Source organism: Terrapene carolina, unplaced genomic scaffold (assembly GCF_002925995.2).
Source record: "Terrapene carolina triunguis isolate 2854851 unplaced genomic scaffold, T_m_triunguis-2.0 Scaffold14828, whole genome shotgun sequence".
In the NCBI taxonomy this organism is placed as follows: domain Eukaryota; kingdom Metazoa; phylum Chordata; order Testudines; family Emydidae; genus Terrapene; species Terrapene triunguis.
In genome coordinates, this window is record NW_020679179.1 from 1,790 (window position 1) to 15,850 (window position 14,061).

At 43.6% G+C, this 14,061-nt stretch overlaps 1 protein-coding gene across 1 annotated transcript; it reads left to right on the forward strand.

Moving 5' to 3' along the window:
- Positions 1–291: 291 nt before the first annotated feature.
- Positions 292–13,455, forward strand: LOC113408443 (transmembrane protein 183B-like; the record flags this gene model as incomplete). The annotated part of the gene is made up of 5 exons (XM_029913928.1): positions 292–466; positions 6,893–7,052; positions 8,269–8,449; positions 12,422–12,502; positions 13,278–13,455. Coding segments are annotated over exons 1-5 (667 nt in total), but the record flags the coding sequence as incomplete, so codon positions are not given.
- Between the last annotated feature and the right edge of the window lie 606 nt (positions 13,456–14,061).

Sequence of the window (14,061 nt, forward strand, 5' to 3'; positions counted from 1 at the left end):
AACTGAAAATGGCAGAAAGAGGTCCACAGGGCAAGAAAGTCTGTCATATGCAGAAGATCAGTTAGATCTGTCAGAGGAGCAGGTGGATTCATTCATAACTCCCCATCAGTCTAGTTATGCCATTGGGATTGTTACCAAGCATCCACTCTTACGACATCAGAAGAAATATCCTTTCTTGTATATTAGCAAAGATTGCTCATGTAGATGCCTCTCAAACAACTGCAGCCAGCCCTCGTAGACCCTAACCAGCTCATGCCACTTCTCATAGTGTACTTAGTATGTGTGTGTAATCTATTTCTTCTGGTTCTAGTAAAATCCCTCTGTGGTTTGGAAGCCTCACGTGTTCCTGCTGAGGAAGTGCTCTCAGTGACTGGGGAATCCTGTGACAGTAGCGATGAAATGGATGCTAAGGAAAGCACCAACGAGAGAACTGCCTCTAGAAAAAAGAAAAGCATGAGGCACAAAGGTATGACTCCTTCACTCACCCAGTCAGCTCTGCAGGGTCCTTGCTGGGATCGTCTTCTGCGTTTGCCAAGCTAGTGACTGCTATTTACAAATCAGCAATGTGTCTCTTCAAAGAGTTCAGTGAAGTGTTTGTGCATGTGTTTGTGCATGCACTTGTGTGCACAAAGGCTTAACCAAAGGAATGCTAGGTAGGAGACGTGGTTCATCTCCCCTTTCTTACTGAAGGTGGATTGTTGCAATTGATTGAATCATGCCTAATTGGTTGATTTCGACCACATATGTGCTGCAGATAAAAACTTTCCTGAAACACTATATAAAATCCTACAGTTATGCCACATGAAAGGAGACCTGCAAAGAGAGAAACTTTGTGCCTTATTTATTATTTTGATGTCTCAGGAGAGCACTTCCCCCCCTTTAAAGAAAAATAAAGGGTGGCGATTGCTGAATTGTTTGTATAAAGTATCAGGTATTACCTGTTCTTGTGGGAGGATTCCTTGAATGACTAGAGAACAGGAGGGAGAGCTCTGAAAGCTGGTGTAGGGTGTTGTATCTTTCACGCAGAGCTTATCTTCCAGTTGTTTATTAAGAATGTGAGTTAAATAGTCTGTTAACAAAAACAGACTTAAACAGTTGGGCTAAAAATTGCTGCCCTTGTCACTTGCACAGATTCCATTCTCGTGCCTCTTGGGATGTTCTCCTAGCTCTGAGAAGTATTCCAGCAAAACAAGAAGCCCAGACTGTGTACTGCTAATGTAAAAAGCAAGCCAAAACCACTTTTTCCTTGGTGGAAGAGTTGGAAGCACAAGCCCAATTTCTTCCCTTTTTGGATATCACCTGTCATCCTGCAAACATGAAAGCGTTCAAGAAATGCAAAAGATAGGGATTCCATTAGCATCATTAACTCTGCAACTTTTGCTGTTGTTACTTATTTAGCAGTTTAAGCAATAATTGAAAATCTATAAATGGGCATTGTGGGGAGATTAATGTTCATATTAAGAACATAAGAATGGCCGTACTGGGTCAGATCAAAGGTCCATGTAGCCCAGTATCCTGTCTTCCGACTGTGGCCAATGCCACGTGCCCCAGAGGGAATGAACAAAACAGGTAGTCATCAAGGGATCCATTTCCTGTCGCTCATTCCCAACTTCTGGCAAACAGAGGCTAGGGACACCATCCTTGCAAGTGCAGTTATACCCAGAAAAGTGACTGTAAACTGACACAACCTTCTAGCAGGCTAGCCCCAGTGTGTATTGGAATTAGTCGTGTTGATTTGCCGCTACAGTTAAAATGTAACTTTTTTGTAGTTGCTGTTAGCCTTACAGAATTAACACTGCTCAGGCTCATTCATCTTCAGCAGAGCTATCAACTAAGTTTGATTATCAGGTCCAGCCTCATTGTCTTCAAATTACGATTTTAATTACATCTGTGAAACCCCATGGAAGACACAGAATTGCATATCTGTAACTGAGAGCAGCATTTGCTCTGCATAATCCTTATTGCTGGCAACAATCATGGAATATCAGGGTTGGAAGGGGCCTCAGGAGGTCATCTAATCCACCCCCCTGCTCAAGGCAGGGCCAATCCCCAGTTAGATTTTTGCCCCAGATCCCTAAATGGCCCCCTCAAGGATTGAACTCACAGCCCTGGGTTTAGCAGGCCAATGCATGAGCCTGAAAGAACACAGCTTGACTCTCAGATTTGAGCCTGAGTTTGTGAGGCTAGCAGTTCATTAAAGATGTTAGGGTGTCTTTTTATGGGGTCAACTGAGCAAATTTGGAGCAAAGGACCCAGAGTTGTGTTTTTTAGTCACTTCTGAATAAAGCTGTGTTTCAGCAATTCTATTTTGTGCAGCTCAGTAGGATGTAAGTTGTAACACAGTGCAGATAAGCTATATAGCTGCTATCAGGGTGGATTTGATTTAAATCACTAGACAGGAAGACTCAATTTAATCATGGATTTCTACATAAAAGTGCATTCTTATTGGTTGTTATAACCTTAATACATATTCTTCACAACTCAGAGATAGATGAGACCTAAACTGGGTCTCTCTTACTGCCTGCTGCCATTATAGGTTTTCCTTTCTAGTGAGAGAATGGTATGGTAGCTCTCAAATCAATGAAGGCTACACTCAGAGAGACCTCAAGACTTCAGGAATATGCTGCTCAAACAGTTTCACTTTTGTTTCTACTGCCTGTCCCTGCCTTCTCACATTTATCTCCAGACTTCTTCTCCTTGTCCAGATGTATTCTTCCCCCAACAATCTTCTATTTATTGAACTTTTTGAAACTTTGCACTTTGAGAGAGAGGTAAGGGATTGACTCTGTGCACACAAATTTGCAGAGGGACAATAGGGTTGAGGTCTGTTATTTCTAACCTCTATATATTATATTATTTATTTAAAAACACTTTTTCTGTTAACAAGCATGTTATCTCTGGAGACACAAATCCCCAGTTTGAGAACTGCAAAACTAAGCATCTCTGATGGTATCTTCTAGACTGAGCACTGAGTCCCATTGGGTAGATAGAAAGGTTAACCTAAATAATCTATACAGAAGCCCCTGGAACCCCATAAAACTGGGTCCCTAATCCATGAACTATTGGAACTCATTTACAAAACTTTTCTTAAACATTACATGAATATATTGTCTCATACTATAGAATTAGAATTTATAATCCCTATTCCATGATGAGATATCTTTGAGCTATAATGTTTCTTAATTAAAACTATCTTTAGATAGGTTTTTTCCTCAAAAAGCATTTTATCAAAAAAATCCGATTTAAATAAAGAAAATCCAATTTTTATTTATTTTAAATCATTGATTTTTATCCATCCTGGCTGCAATGCTGTGGATACAGGATTATGCAGCTTCACAGTGCAATGGTTAATATCCTAGCTGAAATTCAAACAGAATTTAATTGCATGTAGTTGAGAGGAAAACTGTAAGTTTTTATAAAGTAACTTTTAGTTAATTTTAAAGAAATTGACTTATGTGGTCCTTTCCATCTGAGAATCTCAAAGCATTTTACAAATAATAATGAATTTAGCTTCACAGCAGTCCTGTAAGATAAGAAACAGTTCCCCATTTTAGAGATGACAAAATTGAGGCCAAGAGAGTTTCCAGGAGAAGAGGACTGGCACAATGGTCAGGGCGATACTCCAGGACTTGGGAGACGTGCGTTTAGTTTTTTGCTCTGCCTCAGACTTTCTGTGTGACCTTGGGCAAGTCACTTTTTAGTTTCTCTCTCTGTCTGTACAATGGGTAAGGCTGTAAAAAAAAAATATCCTGGGCTGTGATCTTGTTGCAGAAACCACAACTTTTAACACAGTTTTTTAGAGTAGCTGCAAATTTGAGTGGCATCGCTAACCCATGCACCAGGTCACATCATCATTCAAATTTAGTCCAGCCACTCCTCCATCATGCTTGCCTTTGGGAGCCAAGTGGGACAACCAGTGTATCTTATATGTTGCTGCCCTGCTTTGGAAGGTAGGCTGCATGCCTTGGAAAAACGTGCTGGCAATATTCCAGATAGGTAACTGCAACTTTAACGAAGTGTGGCAGCAACTTTTGAACCAAAAAATGCAAACAGCTTTCCACAGCCTTAACAATGGGAATAGGCGCACCTCCCTGCGTCACCAGGGGTGAGTGAGGACAAATATCTTAAAGATTGTGGGGCGCTCAGTATTTTAGCCTACAGAGGACCTGAATTTCCAAGGTAAACAAAGCAGTTTTTTACAATGCTCCTTTACCGTCATAAAGAAGAAAAAACATGCCGAAGCCCAAAGTGACATAAGTCAATAGAAGAGCCAAGATCGCCTGGACTTTCAGACATGAGTTTTAATCTCAAGACTATCATTCCTCCCAACTTCTATCCCTCCTTGAGGATTAGCCACAGATTAGGTTTGAAATCTTTGGGCCCCATACAGCCCCAACCTAACAGGGCGTGCATTACATCCAGGGTGGATTGATCTAAATCGTGATTTAAATCAGCAGGTGGGAGAAGCCTTGATGGATGGATGGATGTTTGTTTGTTTTAAATCATTGCTTTTAATCATGTTTTGCATTTGTACTTTTTAGTTCTTTTCCTAAAGAAAGGTTCATGCTTACTAGTTGATAGACATTAAAACAAGTTCATTTGCAACTAAATACAGCCTTTACACTAAATTTGGTGCTTCTTTTTACTAACCGGGAAGATGCACTATATCTATACACATTCATTTTAACAAATATATAGCGTAACTTATGTTTATTCTCATTCTTAATTTTTACATTTATCATGGTAGAAAATGGTGACTGATTCCTTTCTAATTTACTGGATGATGATTAAAAAGGTTATCAAAACATTTTACATTTAAAACTCATTTATTAAACAAAGGAAGTATTGTGTAGTTAATGAATTGAACAGATTTTCTGATCGCCATGTCCTTCAAGATTTTAGAGCTAGTAGATCATATCCTCTCACACCTAGTTTTTATTCGTAGAGGGGAAGATGAAAACAAGCTTTCCAGCTTTTTCAACTTCCGAACCAGTGTCACAACTTTGAATGAACTAATAATTGAACTGAACTAGTTGAATAAACTGAAATTAAGAAAATACTCTTTCTGGACCTGCAAAAAGGCTACTGCAATGTCAAAAGCTGGTTTAGCCTTTGTTTGCCAGAAGCTGGGAATGAGCAACGGGGGATGGATTACTTGATGATTACCTGTTCTGTTCATTCCCTCCGGGGCACCTGGCATTGGCCACTGTTGGAAGACCAGATATTGGGCTAGATGGACTTTTGGTCTGACCCAACATGGCCGTTCTTATATTCTTCTTTTCTTATGTTAACAAACTTTGGTTCCAGGTGATCAGCCAGTGACTTGACATTCTTTAAAACTTGGTAGCAAATATGTACTGCTTAATATTTTTTGTGTAAAATTTAAATAATTTAAACATATTTTTAAAAGTTTAGGCCTTAACACAGGTTGTCAATTTCAAATTTAATTTTAAATAGGATAATTTAAAAAAAAACACCTGTATTTAATTTAATTTTAAAAATTCTATTTGGGGATTTAAAAAAAAAAAAATCATCAGTTTTTACCTACCCTTATTACATCCAAATGAAAGTTCTCTCCCACAGTTCTCAATGCTGAGTAAGGCCTGTAGAATCTATTGAGATATCCGTGTCCCAAAAGGTATCTTAACTTTTAAAACTTGAGCAAAATCCATCAGCATTGATAGTATTAGACTGTTGGAAAAATATACGTGCTTTGTGCTCAGGTATTTCTAGGTGCATTTGGAATTAAACAAGTATGTGAAACTTTAGTCTAGTGGAACAGTTTTGAGAGCTCCGTGTGAGTGGAAATGGGTTGTTAATGACTAGAGAAGCCTTCCTGGAAGTGTTTGCTTTCCTGAAAGCTGTAATTGAAATGTAGATAAAACAAAGCACCTTTTAAAGGTGGGTTACACAAGAGATAATGACAGTCAAAAAGGGAAACTTTAAACTAGACAACTCCCACCTTTTCATGTTCTCTGTATGTGTATATGTATCTCCTTACTATATGTTCCATTCTATGCATCTGATGAAGTGGGCTGTAGCCCACGAAAGCTTATGCTCAAATAAATTTGTTAGTCTCTAAGGTGTCACAAGTACTCCTGTTCTTTTTAATGACTAATACGTTTCTTTCTCTCTTTCTACATTTTGTTTATGCTGATAGTGAAATCCCACCGGTCCCCTAAAGCACCAGTGGGGCCTATGGGTGGGTCTACACTTAAAAAGCTGCAGCGATTCAGCTGCGCCGCTGTAGCGCTTTAGTGAAGATGCTGCCAAGCTGATGGGAGAGCTTCTCCTGTTGCCATAGGTGCTCCATGTCTGTGAGAAGTTCTCCCGTCAACATAGCGCTGTCTACGCCAGGGGTTAGATTAGCATAACGGTGTCACGCAGGGGTGTGGCATTTTCATACCCCTGAACAATGTAGTTATACCCTACAGAGTGTAAAGTCTAGACCTGGCCTTAGTGTGTAAAAATGGTCCATCCTCAAACACTTGTTTCCAAGTCTTTTGGGAAGGTTAGTGTTGTATGAGATTTGGTGTAACAGATACCAGCGCTCCATAATGCTGCTCTGATGCCTCTTATAAAGAAAGAACTGAGCCAAAGGGAGAGGCAGTCTCTATGGGGTAACAACATTTTGGAGTTCAGGTGCCTCTAGCCTTAAGTTTCTTCATGATGAGCTACTGTAAACGAGCGTATGGACTGAGCCCCTCTTTGGCTAATGTGGCCTCTGTGCTGTCCCACAGCCACCTCATTTACAGAGTGTGTGTGTTCATGGCAGGTCGTGCAGCACTTGCAGAATAGTGCTCAACGGAGAGGAGCCAATCAGCTCAATTTGCATGCCTTAAGGTTTATAATGCAGGAGCTGTGTTACATAATGTGTGTTTGCTATGCTTAGAAAACCCTGATGAGGCTGTTGGAGAGGATTATCCCATTGACATCTGGCTGTTGCTGGCCTCCTACATACGTCCAGAAGATACAGTGAAGTTTTCTCTGATTTGCAAAAGAGCCTGGACTGTCATTTGCACTGCTGCCTTTTGGACCAGACTCTACAGAAGGTGCAACCACAAAGAGTTTGTAAACATACGCTTCAGTATTTGTGGGTGTCCATCAGTGTCGGACCAGAATTTGCTACAGAGCTGTTAATAGGGATCTATCTCCTCATTGGGTCAGTCATGCTAGATGTTGGGACATGGTTCTTTTCTAATGTGGTTGCAGCATGTGTGCCTCTGAAATCTTTGCCATTCTATAACTGGTGGTGATTGGCATCCTGTATCCTAGTCTGGGCTGTTTCTATTAAATGTTGGTTTGGAGAACTTTAAATAGTATTTCTTAAGAGATTTGCTTCCTATCCGATCTGTTTCACAGCCTGAAAATAACCACTATTTTGTAATCTTCCTGTATGTCTAATGTTTAAAAATGTGGTGAGCTCTAATTGTCAAGGCCTAAACACTCAAAAGAATGTCGTGCCCATAAGAGTACATCTTGTGTGCAAAGCTCTCACAAAATGCTTACAGGAAAGTAATGGCATTGCCTCATTTTGAAGGCTTAATTTTTGGGTAATGTTTTGCCTCTTAGTCTCAGGCATTCCTTGCGGTGATCTGCCCATAAATTAACAAGGGGCAGGACTTAATGAAAATAAAGGCATTGTATCAGACTGTGCTGGGTTTTAGGGGCAACCAGAAAGATGGTAGAAGTGGGAGATGGTGCAGAAGAGGAGGAGGGAATAGATGGAGAGCATATAGGTGTCAGCTCACTATGCAAAAGTTCAAGCTTCTTCCTCTGGTCACATCCTTGACTCTCCTTTTTCACTGGGAAGACTGACATTTATTCCTATTATTAAGCATATATATCAGACAAAATCAGCGTTCTTTTCCTATTTGTACTCTTGCCTGTTTTCTGTTTTGCTTCTCAACCTCTTTGTACTCTGTGCCACACACTAAAGATACTAGAGACCTTGCTAAGTCTCACTCACAGCCTTGGCACATCGTGGTGCGAAGACCTTTTGAGACTGGCAGGCCATCTAATGCAAAAACAGTATGGCGCCCTTGCAGAATCTGAAGATGGCTGCAGGTCTCCAGACACCAGCTATATATGAAGGGGCAATGTGACTGCCAAGAGATGTCAGTGGGTGATGTGGTATAAAAGCAGAGTTTGACCCCTTTGTTCAGTCACCTTCTTTAACACTTATTTTGTAGCTCCCTGAGATTTACCTGAAATCCAGTACAGTTATGGCTTTTCAAGGGGTTTTGGGTTTGTCCCTGTTTCCTTTAGGCACTACGCTCTGGATGCGTACCTGCCTCTCCGTTTACGGCCAGAATCGATGGAAAGGCTGCACTGCCTCCGTGCGTGTGTCATCTGTTCATTATACCACATGTATGAACCTTTTGCTTCTCGTGTCTCCAGGAATCTGGCTGTTCCAGAGACTACCCCCAGCACTTTAAAGAATTCCAACGTAAGTAATAGTGTTTGGGGAAGTGAACTAACCTGTGTTCAGCTGGTACACTCTCTCTGCTTTTTGTTATTCCCCTTTCAGAGAAATAAATCTGATTCAGATGGATCCTAGTGAAATAAATGCACTGGATCAGTGATATACATAGGAAGCTAGGAAGAGTCTGACTTCTGAAGTTTTATCAATTACCTGTGTTTGTACAGCCCCTAGCACAATGGGGTCCTGGTGTGTAGCTCCTAAGCACTCCAGTAATACAAATTAGGAAAATGTCATTTTACAGTGATGGAAGCTCTGTCACTGACACAATCCACAATTGTCCCCTTCCCTCCTCTACACAACCCAGGTTCCAAAAGGAGTTTGAGCTAGGTAGGCATTTTTGTCTACTACTTGCACTGTTGTAACTATATTATTTTGGAATGTTTCTTCTGGGTCAGTGGCAGAGGATCACAAATGCCACTGACAGCCTCTAAAAGGAGAGTCCTTTCACACCGCGCTCCTGCAGACCATCACCTTTGGTTTCTCTGAAGGGGGGAGTGTCATGAGGTGCGGAGCTAGCGTGCAAAGCAAGTGCCTGCTTTGGGGTGTGGCTGTGAAGCTGGGGAGAAATTGTCTGCTGTGTCATTGGGCAAAACCAAACTGCAGTCCTTGCTTGGAGCATTTGTGTATCTAGCCACAGGTGGCTCTTTAATGTGTCTCTTGCAGCACATGATGTTAAAAAACTGTATCATTTAATTATTAACCAATCAGGATGCTTTTACTGTGTTATTAAGCAATTGTCGAATACCCGCAGTCATTTTGCTGTGAGAGTAAATAAAACAATGAATTCCCACGACTGTGACTTTTTGGGGTAATGTTGATGGGTGATTTGGCTCCTGAACCCCTGAGATCTGAGTATCACTGCTCTATGCAAACTACAACAAATCCATTTCTTTGCTGTGCGACGTCTTTGCTGCTTCTGTCCTTCCCCACGTGAAGACACTGCTAAAGTGGCAAGTTGCCCTGAGATAAGACTGAGAACAGCGAGCAGCAACAGGTAGGTTGCGCTGCAGATCAGGATTAAGATGCATTTACAGCCTTTTGTGCACAAGTCCTCTGCACCTGTTTGCTCCCTGACCTAATAGGGAATATCACATTCAGGCAATGCCTTCCTTAAAAAGAAGGGAAAAAACCTGCAGTTCCACTAACCTCCTGTTATAGTCTCAGTCCCTCTGAATCTAACCACCCGTCAGAGCAGCCTGAACCCCATCCATCTTTTGGTCTGATTAGTAGACCCCCCTCCTCCCGCAGTGGAAGGGTCAGTGTCTGGGATTCATTCACGTTCACATCATAACGGCTTTGGTGCCCACTCCTGGTGCTTCTACCATACTAATAGTTTTGTAAAGATTCCTTGCGTGTAATACTTTTTTATTACCATTCACTTAAACAAGGAAATTAAATGACGATAAGCCTTTGTTAGAATAACAGTAGAGGTCTGACTTCAATCCATCGAAGCATACAAATGCCCTTGTACGTCTGGACTCCAGACTGTGTCCTCTTTGTTCCATGTGCTGCAATGCCTAGGCACAGTGGTGTACATTGAATGGGACCTTACATTTCCTCTGCGATTCCTTGCTTTCATGGGTTTTGGTTAGACCCCTAGGGGTCTGTTAACACTGATGGGAGATGCTCGTGTAAACTGTGCATGCAGCGAAGGGAGACTCAGACCCCTATATTACTGAATCCAGCTTTTCCTCTTTAATTTCCTTTCTTCTTTCCCTAGCGTAGCTTGTGTGGGACACTGGAGCCGTTGTGGTGTCAGCAGAAGTGTTTGCCCTTTAAAGACACCCCCATTATTTTTGGTGGAGCAGCAGGCCATACGGTGCACGTCTGAAGGGCAGGACGGCTGACACGCGGATGACATCCTCTGCCCCTTAGGAGGTACTTACCGTTTTGTGCTTAACTACTTGCCATGATCACATGAGCTGTTAGATGAAGCTGTGTCTGTAAGGGCACGCGCTGGCTCTGGGTCTCTAGACGTACACACACTGGCTCTGATCAAACTGGCATGCTAAAATAGAGTGGTCGTGTCATCGTGTGGCAGGAGGGACTAACCGCCCGAGTGTAACCCAGTTAGAAGTGGTAGGAAGGTACTTGGACAGCTAGCCTAAGCTGCCACCATGGCCACGCTATTATTTTCAGCATGTTAACTTAATTCCAGCGAGTACATGTAGGTCCGCCCACCCTGGGAATTACATCTCCAGCTGCAGTGTAGATGTACTCAGAAGGTGAACGGCAAACTCAACTGCAAATGGAATTAAGCCCAGCAGTATCTGCTGCATGCCCCCCGCTAAGCACAATCCAGGGAGCAGTCAGTATTGTAATCGGTTAGAACTGTTTGCTGCCGCTGCTGCCTGGTGGGGGAGATCGTTTAGCCCATGCTCCTGAGCTTAACTGCTCTTCAGCTTTGTGCTTCACCTCTAGGGGATTCACCACTGCAGAGATCCTTCCAGCACTCCTGCCTGTGACTATGATTTAGAAGTGAAGTGAAAGGCCTTGTATCACTGCAAAGCCACACAGTAGGAGTGACCCAGGCTAGGTGCTAAGTGGGGTTACATGAGTCCCTCACCCCAACTAGAATTAAATTGCATTAAAAAGGTGCAGTTTGCATCAGCCCTTGTTCTCTTTTTTTTCCATCCATGAAAGCAATTAGTGCTGGTGCGGCCTCTCAGATTTGACAGTGTTAGTGACTGCAGCTAGCAGATACAGCATTGGCAGATAAGTTTCCCCACATTGACCCAGAAGAGGCCTTAACTCTGACTCAGAGAGACCATCTCTGGGTGAGAGGGGAGTTTTCTCTATGACGCATGCCATTCTTTCCCTTCCTGCTGAGGCTGTTAGCAGGCCCACTTCAGGTCAGTTGTTATAGAAGGTATCTCTTGTGATGTGGACACTTACTCTCTGGCAACTGGACTGAGATTTGCCAGGCTCTCTCCTTATTGGCTACTGAATGGCTGTCAGATGACTGCAACTTCCAGTCACCGTCAGCTTATCGATATGATATTGGGCTCTATTTAACCTCCCCCCTCACCTGAATACAGTAGTTCTGCTAAGACTCTCCTATTTCATGGAGCATTGCATGCCAGGACATAGAATCTCACAGCTGTAAGGCTGTATAAAGGTGTGGCAGTCAGAGATTACACTATAGAATACCTGAGAGACCTTTGCCAGCAGATCCAGGCTTTGGTTGCCTCTGGCATTGAGGCATCGGACCCCATGTATTCATCCACCTTTAGAAAAGAAGCAATGTTCTGAGCCACTAGTTGAACTGTACAGACAAAGCTTTGCTTTGTGATTTTGAAATACTAGGACGTTGCCTAATGGAGGGGAGTGTGACCTCTGGGTGCGCCTCCTCTTCCCCCCCCCCCACGCTTTTTCAGCTCTGTCCAGTCGCTTTTAACATTTGCCTCTCTTTGATTTCTCCTTCCCTGATCTGCTGTTTGCTCTCCCTCACTCCTGCTCTGTTCTGAGTGTGAGCTGAATGCATACATTGACCTGAGATTTTATCAGTTTAATTTGGCTATTCCATGTAGTATGTAGAGGAGCAAAGTCCATTCTGCTTTCCTCTTCTATGTGGAATGGGTGAGCGCAACAGAGGAAGCACTGCTAGAGCCCAAGTCCTGTGTCACCCTCTGGTATAGCGAGGTTGCCACCTGCTGACTGGCAAATGGAAAATGCCAGGTATGCATTAATGTTTGCAGTGTAGTTGTAGCTGTGTCGGTCCCTGGATATTGGAGAGAAGGTGGGTGGTCCAGTAAAAGAGATTACTTCACCCACCTTGTCTCTCAGGTATGCATTAATGTAACTAATGGGACCAGACTGCTGCCATCTCTTCAGCTGCTCCTGTGGTTTGTAGTTTGAGCTCTCTTTGCCTGTGTTGAAATTCACTAAAAATGAAATAATTAACTCTACTACTGTATTTTTCCCCCCCCATATCAGTGTTTGCTTTTCTGGTGCAGAAAGATTGAAGGGAACAGACGAGAACCTATGTGGGAATTTAACTTCAAATTCAAAAAACAGGTATGAAAGCTAACCACTTGCCATTGAAATGTCAGGGCGGTAAGGTTTTGAAGCCATAATGATTTTTCTTCCAGAGTTGTTATGATGGGTGCAGTAGATCAATTAAAATCCGATCTCCTGGTAAAAGAAATACATATTGCCAAATGCAGAGGTGGGCAGGTAAGGCACTTGTGGAGCTGCTGAGTAGGAAAACTAGAGCAGGAGGCAATTCTTACTGCTTTAAAACAGGCCAATGTTTTCAGTCTTGAGTGTCTAAAGGATTAGATCCCTATGTCCATATTTAGGCTGCTGATTGCCTGCCCCTAACCCAACGTGCTGAGTATCTATAGCTCCAAATACCTTCAGTGGGGAGTTGCGATGACTCGGCTCCTCTGAAAAGCCAGTCACTTTGATTTAGTGGCCTACGGTTAGGGACCCAAGTTTGAAATGTGTTGAATTAATGTCTTTTCTCTCTTCACACGGAAAGCCTTTCCAAAGCTAACCAACCCTTTTATCGGGGGGTGACAGTAATCTTTGTGAAACCCTCCTTTAACCAGACTCAGGATAAATGTATAATACCGAGCACCCTATCAGGGCCTTCAGAGTCTGTCTTCAAAGAGACAGTCTTGCAAACCCTCCATCCCAGGGTTTTCATTGAACATGGAGCCCTTTTGCCCGAACAGTTGGGCGTTAGGCAGGAATCTGCTGCTGAGCCAGGATGGTCTCTAGACATGAAGTGAAATTTCTGGTTGGCTTCAGTTTAGTTGAATGAACCGGTCTGTCTCGTTCTGTCAAGCCTCCCAGATTGAAGAGTAACTGTTGCAAAGGTCTTCAGCCACCTGTTCAGTATGAGGATGTTCACACAAATCCTGATCAGGACTGCTGTCTGCTGCAAATCACCACCCTCAACTTCATCTTCCTGCCGGTAGTCATGGGTCTGATATTTACCTTGGTAAGTGTTAAGAAATCTGCACGTAAGCACCATAAAAATGTGCTAAGAAAATGGTCTGGTCATTACCGCATGTCTGTAAATCTTGCTGCACCAGCAGACTAATTAATATGCATTTCCCTAGTGCATTGGGGCCATCACTCAAGGATCTCTTCAGTTTAGTTTCTGCAAGCAGGGCCGGCTCCAGGCACCAGCCCACCAAGCTTGTGCTTGGGGCGGCACCTGGAGGGGGGCGGCGCGGTGCTCCGGCTCCAGCCACCGGGGAGAGCGAGGCCGCGACTGGGCTCGCCGCCCTCCCCCGGCGCTCTGGCCGCCGGGGAGAGCGCAGCCGCGGCGGGCTCGCCGCCCTCCCCCCGGCGCTCTGGCCGCCGGGGAGAGCGGAGCCCCCGCTGGGCGCTCCGCCCTCCCCCCGGCGCTCTGGCCGCCAGGGAGCGCGGAGCCCCCGCCGGGCTCTCCGCCCTGCCCCCGGCGCTCTGGCCGCCGGGGAGCGCCCAACTAGAAGGGACTGTTTGTCAGCTGTCTTCAACGAAATGTGCTCCATTCCTGGGGGAAGGAAGGATGAGGATTTGTATTCTCATCGTGCCTAGGAGTCTTAGTCAGCAGCACCTAAAATACCCTAGATAACTTATGG